The sequence below is a fragment of the Syngnathoides biaculeatus genome, chromosome 9, assembly GCF_019802595.1.
Source record: "Syngnathoides biaculeatus isolate LvHL_M chromosome 9, ASM1980259v1, whole genome shotgun sequence".
Classification (NCBI taxonomy): Eukaryota; Metazoa; Chordata; class Actinopteri; order Syngnathiformes; family Syngnathidae; genus Syngnathoides; species Syngnathoides biaculeatus.
Genome location: NC_084648.1, coordinates 8,678,319 through 8,691,731, shown reverse-complemented (window position 1 = coordinate 8,691,731; position 13,413 = coordinate 8,678,319). Strand labels below are relative to the sequence as shown.

At 43.5% G+C, this 13,413-nt stretch overlaps 1 protein-coding gene and 1 long non-coding RNA gene across 11 annotated transcripts in view; one reads left to right on the top strand and one right to left on the bottom strand.

The window, feature by feature from the left end:
• Positions 1–13,399, top strand: part of LOC133505576 (uncharacterized) — a 20,295-nt gene extending 6,896 nt beyond the window's left edge. The window contains exons 6-12 of one of the 6 annotated variants that reach the window (XR_009796280.1): positions 1,642–1,733; positions 2,028–2,160; positions 7,364–7,421; positions 10,784–10,813; positions 10,945–10,987; positions 12,515–12,660; positions 13,261–13,399. This is a non-coding gene — a long non-coding RNA (uncharacterized LOC133505576). Of the gene's footprint in view, positions 1–1,637; positions 1,734–2,027; positions 2,161–7,363; positions 7,422–10,783; positions 10,814–10,944; positions 10,988–12,514; positions 12,661–13,260 lie in introns of all 6 variants that reach the window. The other 5 variants (XR_009796278.1, XR_009796281.1, XR_009796279.1 and 2 more) reach the window with 5 other exon arrangements.
• Positions 1–13,413, bottom strand: part of LOC133505572 (collagen alpha-1(XI) chain-like) — a 49,043-nt gene that overhangs the window by 2,257 nt on the left and 33,373 nt on the right. For all 5 annotated transcript variants that reach the window (XM_061828709.1, XM_061828713.1, XM_061828712.1 and 2 more), the window contains 47 exons: positions 13,360–13,413; positions 13,241–13,294; positions 12,503–12,556; positions 12,375–12,419; positions 11,452–11,505; positions 11,331–11,375; positions 11,068–11,121; positions 10,934–10,978; positions 10,794–10,847; positions 10,538–10,582; positions 10,393–10,446; positions 8,830–8,874; positions 8,590–8,751; positions 7,474–7,527; positions 7,344–7,397; positions 7,221–7,265; positions 6,585–6,638; positions 6,437–6,481; positions 6,304–6,357; positions 5,855–5,908; positions 5,716–5,769; positions 5,229–5,336; positions 5,063–5,152; positions 4,933–4,986; positions 4,703–4,810; positions 4,525–4,632; positions 4,351–4,404; positions 4,222–4,275; positions 4,008–4,115; positions 3,885–3,938; positions 3,749–3,802; positions 3,623–3,676; positions 3,327–3,380; positions 3,131–3,238; positions 2,992–3,045; positions 2,829–2,882; positions 2,707–2,760; positions 2,228–2,281; positions 2,037–2,144; positions 1,916–1,969; positions 1,791–1,844; positions 1,618–1,725; positions 1,271–1,324; positions 1,156–1,191; positions 1,030–1,083; positions 648–963; positions 42–154 (listed from right to left, as the gene is read on the bottom strand). In XM_061828709.1, the coding sequence (XP_061684693.1) occupies positions 42–154; positions 648–963; positions 1,030–1,083; positions 1,156–1,191; positions 1,271–1,324; positions 1,618–1,725; positions 1,791–1,844; positions 1,916–1,969; positions 2,037–2,144; positions 2,228–2,281; positions 2,707–2,760; positions 2,829–2,882; positions 2,992–3,045; positions 3,131–3,238; positions 3,327–3,380; positions 3,623–3,676; positions 3,749–3,802; positions 3,885–3,938; positions 4,008–4,115; positions 4,222–4,275; positions 4,351–4,404; positions 4,525–4,632; positions 4,703–4,810; positions 4,933–4,986; positions 5,063–5,152; positions 5,229–5,336; positions 5,716–5,769; positions 5,855–5,908; positions 6,304–6,357; positions 6,437–6,481; positions 6,585–6,638; positions 7,221–7,265; positions 7,344–7,397; positions 7,474–7,527; positions 8,590–8,751; positions 8,830–8,874; positions 10,393–10,446; positions 10,538–10,582; positions 10,794–10,847; positions 10,934–10,978; positions 11,068–11,121; positions 11,331–11,375; positions 11,452–11,505; positions 12,375–12,419; positions 12,503–12,556; positions 13,241–13,294; positions 13,360–13,413 (3,300 nt within the window). The remainder of the gene's footprint in view (positions 1–41; positions 155–647; positions 964–1,029; positions 1,084–1,155; positions 1,192–1,270; positions 1,325–1,617; positions 1,726–1,790; positions 1,845–1,915; positions 1,970–2,036; positions 2,145–2,227; positions 2,282–2,706; positions 2,761–2,828; positions 2,883–2,991; positions 3,046–3,130; positions 3,239–3,326; positions 3,381–3,622; positions 3,677–3,748; positions 3,803–3,884; positions 3,939–4,007; positions 4,116–4,221; positions 4,276–4,350; positions 4,405–4,524; positions 4,633–4,702; positions 4,811–4,932; positions 4,987–5,062; positions 5,153–5,228; positions 5,337–5,715; positions 5,770–5,854; positions 5,909–6,303; positions 6,358–6,436; positions 6,482–6,584; positions 6,639–7,220; positions 7,266–7,343; positions 7,398–7,473; positions 7,528–8,589; positions 8,752–8,829; positions 8,875–10,392; positions 10,447–10,537; positions 10,583–10,793; positions 10,848–10,933; positions 10,979–11,067; positions 11,122–11,330; positions 11,376–11,451; positions 11,506–12,374; positions 12,420–12,502; positions 12,557–13,240; positions 13,295–13,359) is intronic.

Here is a 13,413-nt window from a genome sequence, read left to right as displayed (position 1 = left end):
TTCAAAAGATGTTCATTTTTTTGTGGTGCCAACAAACCGACCGACTGGAATTTCTTGTCTGGATAGAGACACGTCTCGCCCTTAGCAGTGAAGTTACAAAACACCTTGAAGGAGTCTCGGTGGCAACCTTGATTGGGGTCGATCCAGTACTCACCTGGAGACACACAGGGAGGCTTGAGCACAAAGACAACGTTTCCACCAAGTTTCTGTGTTACTTCTAGCACAGTATGGAATGATGTTCCTACATCAGACATAAGACTTGTGTTCCTTCAGCTGGGGATGTAGGCAGGATGGTGATAAGTGATAAGTATACTGCACGAGAATAATTCGAGTGGAATAGATACTTGCGTTGAAAATATCCGTTGTAAATATGTACAATACTCCAAAGCAGAGGTAGGAGGAAGTCAAATGAATTAAGGGGACAAGTATAGGTCATAATTAAATCTCAAATCTCAACATTTAAGTTTCAAACAAGTCCAGATTTACTCTCACTCAAGTTGAGTCTTTCATAAATTTTAGCCAAGCAAGTCCACAATCATAAAATTGGAGATTTAAGTCTGACTCCAGTCAAGTCATTTGACTCCAGTCCTCCATCTCAGGTCCTTAGTAGGTTTAAATAGAGAGATGAACAGATGATATATAAGTACCATTGGGAAGTTCTGGACTAAGTAGCCAGAGCTCCTTGCAGGAGCGGGCTGGGCTGTGATAGGTCCCTTGGGGAGTGCGCAGTCCCTCCACCTCAACTCTCATCGAGGAGAGTGAGGCGAACACCTCCTCCATGCCTTGGCCCTCGTTGTTTTCGTTGGCCCATGCATCCGACTCGGCCTGATCCCCCTGAATCCACTCCTCGTCCTCCTCACTGCCATCCACCATCTTGTCCTCTCCTTCCAGAACAGCACCATCCAAAACATGGGTCCGCCTTTGCCACCCTCGTTCTGCCAGTGGGGTGACCGCCGGGAGTCCCTAAGACATGATCCACTTTCAAATCTCAGTGTTACCATAGCTAATGGTTGTTTTTACTGTACTCACGGGGAGTCCTGGAGGTCCTGCAGGTCCAGTATCTCCTCGTGGGCCAATCGGACCCTAAGATCACATAGAGTGTATTAGTTCAATGGAGTTTTCTGTAAAACTGTCACATTAGTTAAAGACACTTACAGGATTTCCCTTAGAACCCTTTATCCCGATAACACCCTGTAGAGAACAAAGAAGCATAAGGTTGTTCCACACCTTTGGCCTACAATACATATTTGAATCTAATAACTGTACTCACAGAAAGACCTGTAGGGCCAGGAGGGCCACGAGGACCCACGGGGCCAACAGGACCCTGGAATAAAAGACAAAAGGAGAAGCAAAGTCAATCATCATCAAGTAACTTCAAGATCAAGATGAAGACAAAGTCCACAACAATACTTTGAGGAATTGAGACCAAGTGTTTTTGGCGTTTATACCAAGTCAAGACTTCCAGTAGGAAAAGAGTAGACACTGTCAATAAGCACAGATAGCATAACATACACACCATCATTGTTTTGATTTTTTGCTTGTCCCAATATATCATGCTTACATTTTCTAATACAAGTTTATTTCTTTACATTCTCTTGGGATGTATATTTTTATTACCTCATCTCCTTTTGGACCAGGTAGTCCCTGGTTTCCTGGCAGCCCTCGGTCTCCCTTCTCTCCAATGTCCCCCGGAGGCCCGATCAAACCTATAAGGCCGCCATGACCCTGCACAGGTGGGTCATAGTTCACATGGACTGTTTGCGAATTTACGCCGTTAATCCTGAACCCACCTTGTCTCCGATCTTTCCATGAACGCCCTTTAGTCCGAGTAATCCTGGTGGACCCTGAAGGATATTGTGAAATGATCCATTAATTGAATGATATGAATAAAGACATGTGGTCTAAATAATCTTACCATTGGACCGGGTGGTCCCATCTGGCCTGATGGTCCAGTCAAGCCTTGTTCACCCTGAAAAAAGAAAGTGACTCACAAACTTAATGTTTGTACAAATGTTTTTCTTGCACAGCTGACTTACAGCAGGACCAGGAATCCCTCTAAGACCTTGTGGACCAGCCTTTCCGGTGTGCCCCTGACGACCCACTGGTCCTGTTTTCCCAATAGGACCCTCAAATCCAGGAGCGCCCTGACAAGAATATGAAGTAACGACACTTTAAGATGTGAACTTTCTCAAGCAGTGACTCAAGAGGTGCTAATTTTGTGTCTTACCTTAGCTCCTTTTTGGCCTTCCTTTCCATCTTTCCCAGCTTTTCCCAAGTGCCCCTGCCGAGTGACATTTTAGAGATTGTAAGATTCCGCTGAGGTAAGACTAGATGAAGCCTTCAAGGAGTTATGACCAGGTCAAGAACAAGACATAGAGGAATTAGGGCAAAGTAATAACCTAGACTAGGAAAAGCTAAGAACAAGTCAAAAAAAGAAGTGTGAGGAGTGAGCACAAAGTCAAGCCCAAGACTTGGGGAAGTTAAGTCCAAGTCAACAATACAAGAGTTTGAGAATTTAGGACTAAGAAAAGACTAAAATTTTGATGATTTAAATCCAAGTCAAGATCAAGACTGAAGTTTTTACATCAAGTCAAGAACAATCCCAAGAGGGCTACTTTTTCTAGTCATCCAAATTTCCCCTTAACTCAGGACTGTTTCGTATTTTGGTGTCAACATAGATTCATGGTCCCAAAAAAATACACCCACCCTTCGCCCAGGAGATCCTGGTGGTCCTGGTTCTCCCGCTGCTCCTGGTGGTCCCTGTGTAGGACCAAAAGAAGAAACAGATTGGACTATAAGCAGTATTATCATGTATGATTTGGACTTACAGATTTTCCAGGCTCTCCAGTGTCTCCTTTAGACCCAGGAAGGCCGTCCAAACCCTGACAGACAACCAAACACGTAACTGTCATGACAGCATTACATTTATCAACATGAAAATGAAGGAGATATTCGTTGGTGGCGAGCATGTCGAAGAGACTGTACACTCACATTGGGTCCAGCCTCCCCTTGCTGTCCAAGGTCCCCAGTGAGACCAATCGGACCCTGGAAACAGAGCAATCCTATGTTTTGATGGGGAATTTACTTCCGAATTTTTTTTTAGTTTTAATAGGGCTCGGTGGCTACTCACGGCATTGCCTTTGGCTCCGTCCTCCCCTGGGGTGCCTCGGGAACCTGGAGGACCAGCTGCTCCTGGAGGACCAGTATCTCCTTTCTCCCCTTGGTCACCCGTCTCACCCTAAGGCAGCAAAGACAACAAACATAAAGGACAGCGACGAGTCAGGACACATTTTTGAGAAAGTTGGGAAATCAAACAATAAACTCACCATTTTTCCTGAAAAACCAACTGGGCCAGGATCACCTGATTCACCATCCTCCCCCTGAGTAAGAGACAAGAGTGAATGGATATCGTCTATGGACTAAGGATTGATGTAGACCAATAAACAGAAACTGACAACCCATGATCAACCTATAACTGGCGTTGCTTGTAATGATTGAGATTTAATCTGACCAATTACTGTAAGAGCAAGGAATATAACCAACAAATTCACTGAGACTTCGTGTAAAGATTGACAGACCACCCAAAATCTTTTCAGGGTTTCTGACCCTTCAAAATTCATACCTTTTCTCCAACGATACCAGGTTGCCCCACCATTCCCGGCCGGCCTGTGGGCCCCTGTGTACAACATAAAAGTCATCAGAACCCAATGAACTAAAATTTGTTGAAACATATGTAGGGGTTCTTTACCTGTCCTCCGATTGGTCCTTGAGAACCGGTTGGCCCTTGTTGCCCGGGTGGACCCTAAAAAACGTTCCTCAGATAAAAGAGGTGCAAAAGTACAATACTGGCATATGATATAGAAAGAAGATGGCTGCCAGCTCACCATCAGCCCAATATGTCCGCTTTCGCCTTTTTCACCAGGGAGGCCCGGCATGCCCTTGAAATGAAACAAGTCAAAACATTAGATGGTATAATCCTGTGTCTTTATTGGCTGTTCATATTTCACCTGTAATCCTATTGGTCCTCGCAAGCCCTTGAAGCCACGTAGTCCCTCGTCTCCTTTGGGTCCATACATTCCCTGCTGGCCCCGGGGTCCAACCTCTCCATCTTGACCCTGCAACACACAGGATGCCTTACTTGGGGTAGCTTCAAAGTTGTTTTTCATCCAATGCGCTCGGGTTTTTGTTTTGACAAGTTCAGATTTCGACAAGCTGACTCACGGGAAGTCCTGGTTGTCCAAGAGGCCCCTGAGTACCAGTGGGTCCTGGGGGTCCCTGCAGAGGGAAAAAGATACATCATCAGAGGTGTTTTATTCATGAGGGCCATGTCGAGTGTCTAGATTAACTCACTGCTTCGCCTTTGTCACCTTTACTTCCTTTCTGGCCTGGTCCTCCTTGCTCCCCCTTTAGATGTACACATGTTATTACATCTTATTAAGTGCAAAAAGAGATGCTCCTTTAATACTGCCACTAAATGTCCTCTTCACGCAAGAAATATATCTCTGTAACACAGACAAAGATTACCTTGTCCCCATCATCTCCTGCAGGTCCTGGAGGGCCTGTAGCTCCGAGCATGCCCCCTGGTCCATGTTCCCCATCCTGACCTGCTGGTCCCATTGGCCCTTTCTCACCCTAGGACAAACACTCAGCGTAAGAACTACAGTAAAACCAGTTCTTAGGCTATTAAAGAAGTATATTTTACAGGCTCCCCCTTCTCTCCCATTGGTCCTGGTCCTCCAATGGCTCCGGCCCGTCCTGGTTGTCCGATGGCTCCAGCCGGCCCGGGTGGACCTCGCTCAGCGGCTGGCCCCTACACCAACAGGAATATTTTGTTTACTTTTATAATATAAATGCGCATTGAGCTGGAGAATAGAAGGGTCAGTGATACTCTCTGGCCATATTATGACCAACCCTGATACAGAGGAAACTCACAATGGCACCTGGGGCTCCAGAAGGTCCCACACTTCCTTTTAGACCAGGAGGCCCCTTCGAACATGAAACTCATCGTCATTGTTGTTGAAATAACACCAACTATTGAATAAACGTGACTTCTTTGCTTCACCATAAAGCCAGGAGCTCCTCTGCTTCCCCGAAACCCCTTTAGTCCTGGGGGTCCATTCTTACCCATAGTTCCAGGTAATCCAGGATCACCCTGCACGAAATCAAACCAACACAACATGACTCAGGGACGATGATAGTGATAGATGCAAATGGATTTACAGGCCCACCTTTCCACCTTCTTTCCCGGCCGAGCCAGGCAAACCGTGTTCTCCGGGTACACCCGGTGAACCTGGATGGCCTCGGTCCCCTGTGGGGCCAGGTTCGCCCGATTTTCCCTGGAACACACACAGATGGAAGCCTGGCTCAAAAAGAGAGGAAACATCAAGGCTACAAGCTCATTGCAAATCTGAAGAAAAAAAAATGCCATGCCCTAAATGGTTTATTCAAACTCTAAAATAGCCACTTCCTATTGAATTTGTGACGTATGTCCTTGGGACTTGTATGTGCGTTTTGTTTTCAGAGACATGTCCATCCTATTTTGTGGCGATTGCTGGAACTGGTGTTGGGGACTGACATTGCTTTTTTTTTAACGTTCCAGTGGGGTCGATTAGGTGAAATCCGCAGTGGGAGTTTGTCAAAACTCTGGAATTCTGAATGTTTATTATTTTGTACAAGATGTGTTTTGTCAGGGGTGGGGTTATGTTGTATACCCACCTGTGGGCCCACCACACCAGAGGGTCCTGGGGGTCCCGTCTTCCCTTGGAATCCCTGCAGTTACAACAGTAATGGTCAGTAGAAGTACAGTCAGAATGTATCCAGAGTCCTTTGAGAAGAAGAGTAGTTCTTAACTTACCGGTTCTCCTCGTTGACCTGGGTGTCCTGGAAGACCATCTTTCCCACCAGGACCCTACACAAATGTGTCAAGTGTAGTATAAAAGAAAAACAAAACAAAACAAACGTAAAATATTGGAATAATCACATTGAAGTCATACTAGCTGGATTTCAATCAGGTGCTTTAAGCAATGTACGTTATTGTTGTTTTTTGTTTGTTTGTTTTTTGTCAGGGGGATGGCGGGGGGAATTTGTGATGTGCATAGCTGACTGCATAAATCCACTTATTATGCAATACACGATGCAATACTCAAACATCACTCTGCAAACACCCCTCTGTGTCTGTCAAGGGTTTTATTGTATGCTGGGCAATTTCTTTTTACTGTTATTAGACAGTTAACATTGTTTTTGAAAAATTGTATAAAAAATGTCATAAAAAAGAGAGAATGTCAGAGTTAGCGGGGAACTCACTAATGCTCCTTTGGGTCCAGGCTCTCCACCTCTTCCTTGAGGTCCTTGTGGTCCCTTTGAAAATACACACCAATCTATTAATACCCTGAAGGTGGTTTAATCTATAAATTCATTAATTTATACTGTCGCTCACCCTCTCACCGGTCGCTCCATGGGCGCCGTCATGTCCGGAGGCTCCCTGACAAAAATAATAAAAAAGGAGATGGTAGATTCAAATTGACATTCATTAACTCCCCCCCCCCCCCCCCAACCCCACTCCCGCCCAAACTGTGGCTGCTGACCTTTTCTCCAGGCTTCCCCGTGGGTCCTCTGGCCCCTCTGCCTCCCCGTGCACCCTGAAGGGACATCTCAGGAATTATTTTTTTTATAACAATTGTATGTCTTATTAATGAGCGACCAGTTCATGGTGTAGTCAGTTTTTCACCCAATGTTAGCTGGGATGGACTCCAGCACTCCCATAACCCTTGTGAGGATTAGCGACTTGGAAAATGGATAGATGGAGTATTATTTTCAAATATTTAATGAAATGTTATTTATTTATGTGGGTTTTTTTTTCTCAATATTGTATTTTAGATATATTTCTCTGACGCTGTAGTGGTACAGTTGCATGATTTTTATTTTTTCCCCCATTCATTAATATTATTTCTATATATGAATAATTTTTAATGACTTCTGATTTCATCCCTATCCATCCATTTGCTGAGCCGCTTATCCTCACGATTTGACGTCTGTGTTTAATAATAGGAGGCAATCATACAATTATTTGGTTTCACAGTCATAATGCCCCTACGAGAGAAACTTTAACTACGATGTGGCCCACAACAAAAATGAGTTTGACACCACCGTGTTAGACTTAATTCCAGGTGGATGTAATAAAGTGTCCAGTGAATAGAAATGCAACCAAGTCTTGCACTTACGTTTGGACCCCTCTGTCCTGCACTTCCTGGTTGTCCTGCAGGACCCTGTGAACATAGAATGGAATGTTTGTTTCAGTAAAAAAAAATACTTCTATGCCCTAAAAACCTCTTTTTTAAACTCACTTTTTTGCCTTTCTCACCAGGAGCTCCCAGTACTCCCGGAAAACCGTCGGAGCCCTGTGACAAGATGTGATTAACCAGGTAATATATCCCACTTTTGTAGTGACTGTAGGTGGATTATTAACAAAATTACCTTTGGTCCAAGTCGTCCTGGATACCCAGGCAATCCAGGTACTCCGAGTTTTCCCTGAAAAACAGCAGAAAAGTGTTCAATACTTTTTTTTTCTTGCTTATGGATTTATTTTTTTTTTCACAAAGCTGGGCAAGATGCCCTTGAAATAAAATCTCATCTTTTCCTTCACAAAAAATCTCCCCTTTCTTGTAGATTCCTCAATTAACAACAGGCTAAACTTAGCAACTGTGCGACATACAAAAACATACATGTATCACTTTAACGTAGTTCCTTTGCACCGAGAGGTCACAAGATGGGACCAAAGCCTTGTCTAAGGCAAAAAGCAAGATTAACATCACATTTTTGACAAAGAAAATTAAATAAAATAATTGTTAGTTGCTGCGTCTGTCATCATATGATTTGAATCAAGCTCCACAGCAGTGCTCCTATGGACTTGGAGCTCAGGGTTTGAAAAACATATTTAAGTCTCAGTGCCAAACTGGCATCACTACTGAATCGTGACCCATGACTTTGCAGGGAGTTTGAGAGGGCTTGCAGAAGTTGCTAGGTAGACTGCGTTGGTTAGCGCAAACTCAGAGCTGCGCATGGAAAGATATGGGTCAGACCCAATGTTGGTAGTTTTCCAGACCAGTATCCATCAGCGCATTTTAAAAGTGCGTGGTCTGTGCTGGTCTAGGAGCGCTCCCAGCTGACTCTAATCTTGTCCAATCAAGTCAGCTCCTCTTATTTCCCTTAAATGCAGCACACACAAATGGCACACAAACTGTCTTTGGCATGGTGGAAAGAGAAACTAATTTGCAGTGCAGGAGGCTACTTATTTAACCTTCTCTTGTATTACGCTATTATTCTAGAGAGTGCTATTTTTCTTGTTTAAAAACATAAAAGATGGTGTTTCAGGGTCTTCAACAAGATTAATGGAATTTTAACATCTGAATGGCCCCGGGGTCCAACCAAAGATTTCACATATTAATCGAATGAGTCACAAATTCAGGCCATAAGTCAAGGTACTATTTTATACTGCAAAGTCCCATCAAAACGATCACGTAAAAACCTGCAGTATAGCAGGGGAAGACTAGTCAATAAAATTGATTAAAATCTGAGTATTGCAATTCGTACCTTCTCTCCTGGGATCCCCGGGGGTCCATTTTCTCCCAGAGGCCCCACCTGCCCTTTGGGTCCCTCGGGTCCGTCTTCTCCTCGTCCTCCCATAGCGCCATCGTCGCCGCTGTCACCCTTGCCGCCCATCTCGCCTTTGGCCCCGGGGAAGCCATCCTCGCCCTGAAGTCAGGGAGAAGGACCTTAGTGAGGAAGACAACATTTGAGGACCTGGTGAAGGTTGCTGTGAGTGAAGCTCACCTTCTCACCTTTGTTGCCCTTCAGTCCTCGGACGCCATCTGCTCCCTGGCCAACACAGAAGAAAAGATAAAAGAAATGTCACATTTGTATTTGAAACTGCCATATCTGTCATGAGCAAGACCTGGCCACTGCCAAGAAGGACGTGGTCACACCACTGCTCTGGGTGGTGACACGTGTTACCGCTCACAGCTGTTTCACATTGGAACTTTAATTAGACAGGCATTTAAGTTGGAGTTTTTGTCACTGGCATTTGCCAGTTCGTTGCTCTGAGTTAGTGAGTTGTATTCACTGACAGTAGGAATCGTGTTGAGTTATCCTCGTCACAGCGTTTCTGTGCCACCACAGTTTAGTCCTGTCTTAGTTTATGTTTCATAGTCATAGTCGAGTCCTATTTCATGTTTCCTAGTTTGTCTTCTAGTCATCAGACCTCGCTGCATGTCTTTTGGATCCTGCTTAGTCTAGCCTTTCTGTACCTCTGCCTTCTCGGATTCCTTACACCGTGTATGACCTCAGCTTTGAATAAAACTACGCCTAACATCATGCCCTCGTCTCGGAGTCCTGCATTTGGGTCCAGCCCTGCACCTGGTGTTCGTGACAATATCAGGCACATTTTCTGCTCATCCTGGCCTCAAAAACAGCTTCCTTTGGCAACCTCAGGTTTGGTAGACATGTCTATTGCGAGTAGACCCATAAAAAACATAATTCTCAAGAAGACAAGTCTAAAAAGACAGGAAATCTGCCATCTTGGTTTGAAGGAGTCATTTTTTGGACTCATCATGGACATTGCATTTGAAGATGAACTTGTCCTAGATTGTCCTAGAAAAACTCAGCCCTCAAAGTCATTTTCCTTTGGCAACAGGATATTTTTCTAGACATATATAGTATATCGTAAGTTTAACCATAAAAAGTTTAAAGAAGTAATGTGCCAAAACACACAGGAAGTCTGCCATTTTAGTTCAAAGCAGCCATTTAAGGCTAATTTTGGTCATTTCCTTGACAAACAAATTTGTCATAGATTGTTGTAAAAAAATAAATTACCTCAAAAGCTAGTTTCCTTTAGCAACATGAAATTTAGGACACTTTTTATCGTAAGTAGACCTACAAATAAATTCACCTGAAGCCATGCCCAAAAACACAGAGGATGTCTGGTCAAAGTAAATATTTTAGGCCCACTTTGCCATTTCCTCAAAAGATAAACTTATCTTTGGAAGAAAAAAAAAAAAACAAGACCCAAAGCCAGTTTCCTTCATCAATATTAGACTTGGTAGACAGGCCCATCATGAGTTCACCCAAAAAAGTCTCAAGAAACCTTTCTGAAAAAACACACAAGACGTCTGGTACTTAAGCTTGAATTGAATATTTCAGCCTTAAAATACAAACTTGTCCTCGATTGGCTTGGAAAGAAAAAGCCCCCTGAAGCTGGTTTCCTTTGACAACCTCACGTTTGGTAGATTTGTCTAGCATGGGTAAACCCACAAAATATTCTCAAAAACCCTGAAAACACAAAACAAACTCTGCTATTTTGCCTTTTTACTCGAGCTGAACAGAAGTAATAACTCCAACCTTGACCCCTCGTTGTCCGGGGTATCCGACAGGCCCCTGCACTCCCACGGGACCCTGTAATTAAAAAATATAATATATCACACCTTTTAGTGTAACACATTGCTAGGCTGGCTAATGGCAAACCGAAGAAATGCATTCATCATACCGGTAAACCTTTTTCACCGGGAGTACCTTCCCGTCCGGGATGACCCTGTTGGCGAGAACATGTGCTAATATTGCTAACATGATATGCTAACGTTTCAGTTAATGGTCATCGCTGTCTGGAAAAGATATTGTTTCCACCAAGCAATAAATAAGCAAGTGTGAAAATACCACAAAAAAGTGATCAGTCTGTAGGACATTGTATACTTTACTAGAGTATGTACACTTTTTTTTTGTTTTTTTTAAATAGATGATCTTACGGGAGGTCCATCATTTCCAGGTAAGCCTTGCATCCCTTTCTTCCCTTGTGGCCCCTGTCAGACAAAAAAAAAAAAAAAAGTTTTCAGTAAACCCAAATGACAAAAGTGCTTAAATGCTTCCATCTTTTTCTCTCTTTTACCTTCTCTCCAGGCAGCCCAACTAACCCCTGAGGACCAGGAAAGCCCTGACAGAGGTACAAAAAAATAATTTTTTTAAAAGCATTTTTCAACAATTTTGTAGGTGATTCCGTGGTTATATTTAAGGTGCTTTCACCTGAATTCCAAGGTTGCCTTGCTGTCCTGGTGCTCCAATGTCCCCTGGGGATCCCTTAAATACACAAACACGCAAACCATGGAATTAGTATCAATTTTTATTGTGATGAACATGCATGCATGCACACAAAATTTGTTCTCTGCATGTCACCCATTGCAGTGAATCCACACACTTGTTAGTGCAACATATTGGAGCAGGGGGGCAGCGGAAGCGCCAATGACCCCCCCTCCATGTAAGACTAAATAATGACTCCAAACACTCACAATGTTGCCCTTTGAACCTTGTACTCCATCGATTCCCCGAATTCCCTGTGAGGAGTAAAGACAGGTATTTAAAAGTGTGTGTGCGCAAGTGTGTGTGTGTTTTGGAAACGTTCACACTCACCGACTGTCCTGGAGGCCCCGGACGACCTCGAGGGCCGTTCAGACCTCTTGAACCCTGCAACACACACCATTTTCAGCCTTTTTGAAGCGTCAATAGTAAAGAGCCATGTCACATTTTTTCCAAAGTTATCAGAAGTACTCACATTCTGTATTTAAGTAAAGTAGTAAATAAAAAACTTCAAGCACATTTCATCTCATCGTTCAGCGATACAGACTAATACTCGCTCGGAGGCACCGGCACGGCTTCCGTGCTCACTGCAACATGTTTTGCATTTGAGCAACTCACACTGGGTTTTAAGTGGGGTCTTTGATTTGAAAAGTCTTGTGGCACAATTTGCTATGTCCTGTGCGTAATATGACCAAATATGGAAAACAGGTGAGCGGACATCCTGGGTATGCTGCACTAATGAGCATAACTGCAGGAAATGGAATTTTCTTTAAAAAAAAAAAATACAAATACAAACAAGAGATAAGTAAACACAAACAAAGCCTTAACATTGAATATTGTGATCTTTGGTGACTCTGTGTGTATTTTGTCCTCTATTCTGCCCTTAACCTGTACTTCTGAATGGAGAAGTATAATTGTGCTTTTCTCCTCGCTTTGATCAAAAAGTGCCATTAAATGTTACATTTTCTGTAATAAAGTAGACAAAATTAATATGTTTATGTCACAGCACAGTGGCTCAAAATTTTCCCCACAGGTGGTCTGTAGGATTGACAGGTGTACCCCACCCCTGTCATGCAAATGTCAAAGCACCTGTTTGCATGTCCTGTTTGTGTCTTCAAAATTGCTGTTATGAAAGTAATGCATCCGCATTGGACACTTTGAGAAACACAACAGCTCAAAGCAATGTTTTTTTTTTTATAGCCCTAGACTCTGGTGTGAAACTAGTGTGAAACCTTTCAGTGCATGTGAACACTCACCGGGTCACCAGGTTGTCCTCGAGGTCCTAATGGACCCTCAGAACCCTGCACAACATAGCAACAAAAACGTCAAAAACAACAACAACAACGAGACACACAAACCTCTCACACAATAATACAATTTCTACCTTCTCTCCTAGCTCTCCAGGAGCACCTTGGGGCCCCGGCTTTCCCCTTTCACCCTGAGGAAACACACGCAATGGCGGCGAGTTCAATCAAGCTTTTCAAATTCTTTCGCAACAGGATGCCGTGCTTAATAAATCTTGGGGAATCTTCATGTGCTTTGGTAGGTGCTGCATTTTTGCTAACAATTATCTAGGGCTCATGTTAGCAGCATTAGTATTTTTAGTTAGTAGCAGCAGAACATTATTTTACAGCTAGTATGAGTACATTGCTTACGTTGTAGCAGACAAATGGTGTGTGATTGTTGAACTTATGAGGGATTTAACTGAGTATCCAGATTCCCATATTGCTTTATTTTCAGCTATGTAGAATGACAAAAATAAAACTCCAAGAGATCCAAAAGATCCTCCTGAAATAACCAAAACGGCTGACCACCTGTCTAATATCAGTCACGGATGGGTCTTTGAGACTTTTGTGCTTCCTGATCTGGTAAACTTGAACCCCCCGTGATTAGTGCTCGTCAGGGAAAGTGTTTTTTGGGGTTTAAAAAAAATCCTCGAAATGACTGCTTAAAAGCAATTTGGCAGAGTTCAGGTTCAAAATAGAGCAAGTATTATCCTGTTATGTTTTACATACCCACCAGATATACTATTGATTCTGAAACTAGTGTCTGAGGCGCTTTTTTGTCTACTTCCAGTGGGCTCCATTGGGTGAATTCCCTAGTAGGAGTTTGTCGTACTTACTTTATTTCCCTTGTTTCCAGGCAGACCAGGCAGGCCGTCGAAGCCTCTGTCTCCCTGGGAGGAAAAACGGTTTTAGGATGACAGTTCTGACGTGCAGTCATGATGCGAGCGTTCCTCACCTTTACACCCGTCTCTCCGATGTTGCCTCGCCCGCCGTCCGCCCCTGCCCGTCC